Source organism: Stylophora pistillata, chromosome 7, assembly GCF_964205215.1.
Source record: "Stylophora pistillata chromosome 7, jaStyPist1.2, whole genome shotgun sequence".
Lineage (NCBI taxonomy): Eukaryota > Metazoa > Cnidaria > Anthozoa > Scleractinia > Pocilloporidae > Stylophora > Stylophora pistillata.
Genome location: NC_142525.1, coordinates 12,514,816 through 12,521,726, shown reverse-complemented (window position 1 = coordinate 12,521,726; position 6,911 = coordinate 12,514,816). Strand labels below are relative to the sequence as shown.

The 6,911-nt window shown below is 39.8% G+C and overlaps 1 protein-coding gene across 1 annotated transcript; it reads right to left on the bottom strand.

Annotated features, from left to right (window-relative positions):
* Nucleotides 1–2,731: 2,731 nt before the first annotated feature.
* On the bottom strand, nt 2,732–4,434 carry LOC148726667 (uncharacterized). Its single transcript, XM_088726351.1, has 2 exons — nt 4,051–4,434; nt 2,732–3,418 (listed from the first exon to the last, which is right to left on the bottom strand). The coding sequence occupies exons 1-2, from the start codon at nt 4,423–4,425 to the stop codon at nt 2,732–2,734; spliced, it is 1,062 nt and encodes a 353-aa protein (XP_088582477.1). The 5' UTR covers nt 4,426–4,434.
* Nucleotides 4,435–6,911: the final 2,477 nt, after the last annotated feature.

The following is a 6,911-nucleotide window of genomic DNA, read 5'->3' as shown; positions in this document are numbered from 1 at the left end:
TACACAGCTTATTATGGGATTTACCTGGGAATGTTTTTGTCTGCTTTGGACCCAAGTCCAAGCCCAAACCTAAGACCAAAATCACGCAGCTAAACTAGATTGCGTGACATCCTCTTTGACTAGGTAATGGGGTGATGGTGGGGGGATTTGAGCTTTCTCTGACCGGCAGAAACTCACATTTCCCATACAATAAGGGATTTTGCAAAGAATAGAGACGTTATAAAAATGTCGAGTACACTGTTCTATGCTGCCGTCATGCTGTGTCTACGGCATGAAATTTTTTTAAAAGAAGAGAAAAACAGTGGACAAGAAAAGAAACTCTTTTTCTCTTATTGAAGTTATACTCATGCTCTACAGTCTAGTTTACCACCTATTACTTATCCTTCGTGGGAATTAACCCTAAACAACAACCAAAAAAAAAAAAGAACAAACTTTATTTATTTAATCACTTTCACCAGAGTGTGGTGAGGGTCGCACAACAGAGCGAGGCTCCAAATTAAGTGCGCCCTATATCCCACCCATCCCACCCCAGGGGAGGACATCCATCACACAGTAATCTCGTGTGTGGGAAATTAACGTCTCCTGCCCCAACCCTGCAGGAGACGGGACCTCCATTTATTCGTCCCTATCCGAGAAGACTAGAATATCTAACCATTTCTTGATGTTATAGAAAGGTATCAAATTCTTCTCAATTATTTTAAGACCCTGAGTGTTGGTCCGGCCGGGGCTCGAACCCTCGACCTCCCGCACAACAGTCCAGCGCTCTACCCATTGAGCTAACCGGGAGGCGGGAGACATTTGTGGAGCCGAAACTTGCGTCATTTTATTACATTTTCATTTGGTCTTTTAGTTCCGGATCATTCACAGCCACTCAGCTTTGAGTGCAAGTTTTCCTCAGGGGACTTCACAGACGTATCTGAGAAGGTCGATAAGCCAAAACCCATGAGGTTTGAAGTGCAGTTTGAAGTTTATTTATTCATAAATACATAGCAGTTAAAAAACTGAATTGTGTATTTACTCACATGATACAGATAGTAAAATTAAACTAATTTACCTATGAACTACTTAGTTATTAAAAAGCGTTCGATCGACTAAATAAAAGGAAAGCTAAAATGAGTTCGCTTTAAGACATGAGAAAATAATAAAACTATTCTTAAAACGACTGGTTTTGAAGCGTTGTACATTAAAAGGTCGCGCACGCCTTAACAAGTAGATAGTTTAATGTGCTGCTGGTATTAACTTTTGAAGACGGTGATTGATGTCATTGACAATTTTGTCGAAAGGTGACTCACATATTTCGTCGTGATGGATGGCTAATTCTTTAAATTTCATATTATCCAGGGCCTCATGATAGCTATGACCAGGACAGATCATGGACATTGCTCTCTTCTTTACGTGTTCTAATTCTCGCTTAGATATTTAGGCAAACTATAGTGAAAAGCCGGTGCTGCATAGTCCATGATTGTACAATACAACTAGAATAAAAGAGCCCTAGATCACTACGAGCAACCTTGGCTCTCTTAAGTTGAATCAAGATCTATAATCTCTTAGAGGCTTTTTTAACAATTTCATTAATATGGGTATTCTAGGTCAAATTACTTGAGATATTAAGACCCAAAAGCTTTACATTTTCTACCACTTCTAAAGCATCGCGATTGATGAGAATGGGCTCCAATTCTTGCTGGAACTTTGAAAAGGATATTCGCATCTCTTTACACTTTTCATGGTTTAATTAGGCTCTATTTTCCAGGGACCATTGTATTACTCTATCTGTATGACGCTGTGCGTTACTAAGCTCCCCTTTTGCAACCGTCTCGGAGATGGTGGTGTCATCTACATATTTCCATAAGGGAGCATTTCCGACTAGTAGATCGTTGATCATAATTAAGAAAAGCCAAGGTCCTAGTCTGGTTCCCTGGGGGACGCCCGATGGTACTGATCCCCACTCAGATAAACATCCCTCACTAAGTTTGATTCTTTGATATCTGTCTGACAAAAAGTCTATAACCCAATTAACTGCGCTATTTGGCACGTTTAACTTACATAATCTCTTTATAAGAATGCTATGGTCAATTAAATCAAAGGCCTTACGATAATCGAACAAAATAGTTCTTATAGTAGCACCATTCCCGTTGGTGCCCTCAGAACAAACATGAAGCATGTCCAGTAAAGCGAAGGTGGTGGAAGACCTTGGTGCTGTGCGATACTGATTCATATCGAGATTATCAAGAACGGCAGGCATGATGTAATCACGTACCACGAACTCCTCTGCCACCTTCGAGATACATGGAGTGAGTGAGATGGGTCTAAGATCTTTCTTTCAGATTTGCACGGTTTTTTTCTTAGGAAGCGGGGCTACATCAGCCAATTTTCCCGAAAGAGGTAGACGTTGCTCTTTAAACGATGCGTTGAGAATTTTGCATACAGGAAAAGCAAAAAGATCGGCGTATTCGCGCAGTAACCAATTAGGAATCCTGTCAGGACCACATGATTTAAATGGATTAAGTTTTGATAGTGTTTTCCAAACAAGTTCTTCGGATACTTCTAGGAACTCCGGGAGATTTTTTTCTAGTGCCAAACGAGTAATGGGGCACAACAGACGATACTCTTCAAGAGGCTCGAGGAATGCTTATTTATGGAGTTCGCCAATTCATGTGGGGGTAAGTTCTCAACTTCCTTAGCATTTATATGATCGATGAGATCGCCTGAGAACATTTTTCCACCGCTTAAATTAACGTTTCATCTCTTTCCACCAAGCTTTGGGGTCTTCTTTCTTCATATGCACTACACGTGACTCGTAAAACTTTGATCTACAAAGCTTTCTCTCTTGCTTAACAAGATTCCTATAAAATTTGAATTGAACTGAATCTGCACCTTTTTTGTGGAAAGCCTGTTGCCTTTTCTGGATCAAAACTTTCAAGTGTTGTGTAATCCAGGGAGCATCACGTGTAATTAATCGAACTTTGCTCACAAGCATTAAATGGTCAAAGCCCGTATGTATAACCTTCTCGAAAACACCAAGTAAAGCATCACAGCTTTCAAGGGAGCCGAATAACAAGGGAAAATCTAAAGTGGATAGATATCTTCCCATCTTCGCTTTTCGGCTGGGTCGTAGATTACGCTTGAGAATGAATTTGTCGGGAGCAGAGCCTGATTTTCTCGCCAAAGCTGAGACAGATATAGTCTTGTGGTCAGACAGACCAAACGGTGGATATATTTGTGGTTTATCGTAGTAATCTTGCAAATTAGTTAGTACTAAGTCCAGGATGGCATCCTTTGTCGTTGGTGTTTTCACAATTTGTTTTAGTTGAAAGTGACTTTTAAGCCGTGTGACGTCAAGCCGATTGAAATCGCCGGCTATAATGAATGCCCAGTTGGGGTAAATTGACTCCGCCGCGGCCAGAGAGTTAAAGTGCACCTAGACCCAAAATTCTTTTTTCGCTTAACGAAATAAGTTTATTTTTTGGAGTATTTCTGTGCAAAAATTTTTTAATTTGGTCAAATCTTTAATTTTCTATGCCCAGTCAAAATACGGAAAATCGGCCGCCATCTTGCCCCACGACCAAGTTTAAAGAAGAATGGCTCTAGCGGGTAATGTGACGTCAAATCGAGAACACGAAAGTCTGCATTTCACACATTTTCACTTGTTTGGGAAGATTGTCGTCGATATTGTCCGAAATATGCCGACTAGGTGTGTTGTATGAAGAATGTATGAAGCGCGATACCCTCTTGCAAATTTCGCACGTTGCTACATCCTTCTACAACACACTTAGTCGGCATATTTTCGGACAATTATCGACTACAACCTTCCCAAACAAGTGAAAATGTGTGAAATGCAGACTTTCGTGTTCTCGATTTGACGTCACATTACCCACTAGAGCCATTCCTCTTTAAACTCGGTCGTGGGGCAAGATGGCGGCCGATTTTCCGTATTTTGACTGGGCATAGAAAATTGATGATTTGAGCAAATAAAAAAATTTTTGCGAAGAAATACTCAAAATAATAAGCTTACTTCGTTAAGCGAAAAAAATTTTTTGGGTGTAGGTGCACTTTAAACAAATGCTCAAAATTGTCATTTGCTACCGGAGGATGATATAATACAACCACTATCAAACAGGAAAGCCCTCTTGGAAGACGTGCAGGTTTTAGGTGGACCCACAGAATCTCATGATCCGCACAGCACGACAGATCATTAAGTCGTTGGTATTTAAAACTTCGGTCTCTTAGATAAAGGCAGACACCTCCATGATTATTTGTCATCCTATCCTTCCGTATTATCGTGTAGCCAGGGATATGGACTGCACTATCAGGGATAGTTTTCTTCAGCCAGGTTTCCGTAATGAATGGCAAGGAGATATCGGATCTTAGGAGAAACTCTTGTACTTCATCAATCTTGGGCGCGAGGGACATAACATTGCAGACCATAAACTTTGGGACGTAATGGGTGCTTTCTGACTGTTGTTTTACCGTATAAGAATCAATTTCAAAGCGAGCTCTGGAAGAATTAGGGATGGTCTCTGTAGGGATTTGTGGAATAGCGTGTACATTAGCATGTACATTAGGATAGCCATCAAAACAAGGTTGGTCCAAAACCAACCCTTCTTGCTGTCTTTGAATGTTAACTTTGGTTAAATTCCCCAAACACCTAGTCCGTAAATAATTTGATCGAACTGCCTTGGCAGTAATATGAAATGGAATATGATTAATTCTTTCAAAGAAATTTCTAGGTACATTAAATCCATATAAATGCTCTTCTTGTCCGCCCTCGACATGACTTAAATCATTCAAATTTACACCTTTCGAAGAATGCGGTGGAACCTTTGTTCTTCTCTCTAAATGTTGAAGAGCAGTAATTTGTAGATGTTTTAATCGTTTAGATATTCCTGAGAAGGAAAAGGACTGAGACCTTGGCGCTGTTTTCCTGTTCGCACGAGGGTTTGCGTAAAGATGAATCAGCGTCACTATTTTAATTCCCAACAGGAGATCGATCGGCTCCTTTCCCAAGATTGATTTTTTTGGTTTTTTTTTATTCGAAAACCGTACACAGCTATTTTCTTTTCTTTTTAGCGATTACGGGATTTACTAGGGAATGTTTTAGTCTGCTTTGGACCCAAGCCCAAGGCCCCCCACCCCCACCCTCCTACCCGGGTTTAGTCAAAGAGGATGTTACCCAGTCTAGTTTAGCTGAGAGATCTTGGTCTTTTTTCAACAATATATGTATAAGAGGTGAGTAAATGTTTGTCATATTCCTCCATCGTTGCTTGTATGACTTCTTTCTGACGAAATGCGAACATTTTGGTGAATATTTTTCATATTTAGATAACTGGCTCAAGTCAGGCTTCAAAGTAAACAAACGCGCAGGTACTGGAAATGTTGACAAGAGGTTTACAGCTCAATTTCGCGCAAAAATGCTTTTTCTTTCAGATAATTGCCACTACGAGGTCATAATCGTTTGTTTAGTTTTTTAACTAGTGGAAAAGGATCGAATTCTCGAAGTATTTAAACTGCTGTCCAAGTTCACTCTTGTACTGCTTGCAATCGTCATTGCAACGGCAAGTTCAAAAGTTGTAAATTTCACGCAAGTACCGTTGATATTTTCAGTTCTCAAAACTTGCCGTTTGAATTGCCCCCAGATTTTTTCTCATAAGTTGAAAGAAAAAGGATTGCTCTTTCTCTGGAATAGCATTTGTACGACGAAAGCCATGTACCAGGAAAGATTTTTTGCCGTTGAAAAATGGCAAAATTTATCGTCGCGATGAAACTGTTTTAGAGGGTAATTTTGAGAAAAAAATTAAAAATTCGGATTGGAATCTTTTGAAATTACATCAACGTTTTCATACAAAGGAAGGGTCATAAAATCATCTTATATCGCAATAGTCATGGTATTCGATTCCGTTTCTTTCCACCACGCGAGGATGCGAAGCACAATTTTCGGTGGTTTAAGGGCCTCTCGGAGGTGAAATTAAAAAAAAAAAATTTTTTCGGAAAATATCAATCGCAAGAAACTGAATCTTACATTTTCTACAATAGTTTCATAAAGGCTTTAAAGTGACAAAGTTTAGGAGATTTCGATTTTTCCATCTTGCACACCTATCTGTTGTATTTACAGAAAGTCGCTCTTAAGAGGGATCTCAAGCAGTCAGGACGTCAACGCCAAGGAAGACTTCGATCAAAAATTAATTTCTACTCTTAGTCAGAATTTCAAAAATGGCTGCATGAGCTTACTGTCTCATAAGGCGCCACAGCTCAACTTCAGCATGACGTATAGAAGTAGCGTTGAGTTCCAAATGGAAATTAAATTGATTTGCCGTCGCGGTTTCGGTTCGCAGACGACGCAAATTTTGGCGATTTCACGTTGTTGTTTTGCATAGGGCGGCTAAGAAATGTACATAGTTTCAAAACGCACGTACTGAGTTATTGTTCTGCCAATTAGATCTCTTGTTTTCCCACGTCCTCATTGCCGTCGCAGTCTTGGTTGCTTAAGGTCCCTAAGGTCGCTAAGAATACGCAGTTGACCGGTAACATCACACGCGTTACAAAGAAAGTCGCCAAAACAGCGTTCAATGGACCGTAAACGACAAAGCAGCTACAGAAAAAAAGGAAAGGAGATTTCATACGATATATTCCTCGCTTTTATTTTCCTTCTTAATTTTTTCTAATTTTTTTTTCTAATTTTTCCTAACATATAGTTGACCAGTGACACCGCACGCGTTACAAAGCAAGACGCCAAAACAGAGTTAAAACGACTGTTGGCAACAAGTACAAACGGTTAGGGAAAAAAGGTAAGGAGACTTCACATGTTTTATTCCTCGCTTTTATTCAGTCCTTCTCAATTTTTTCCTCTTTATTTATTTATTTAATTTGCCCTTTTTTTAACGGCCCACGCGTACGCTTGAAATTCGATCCTAATA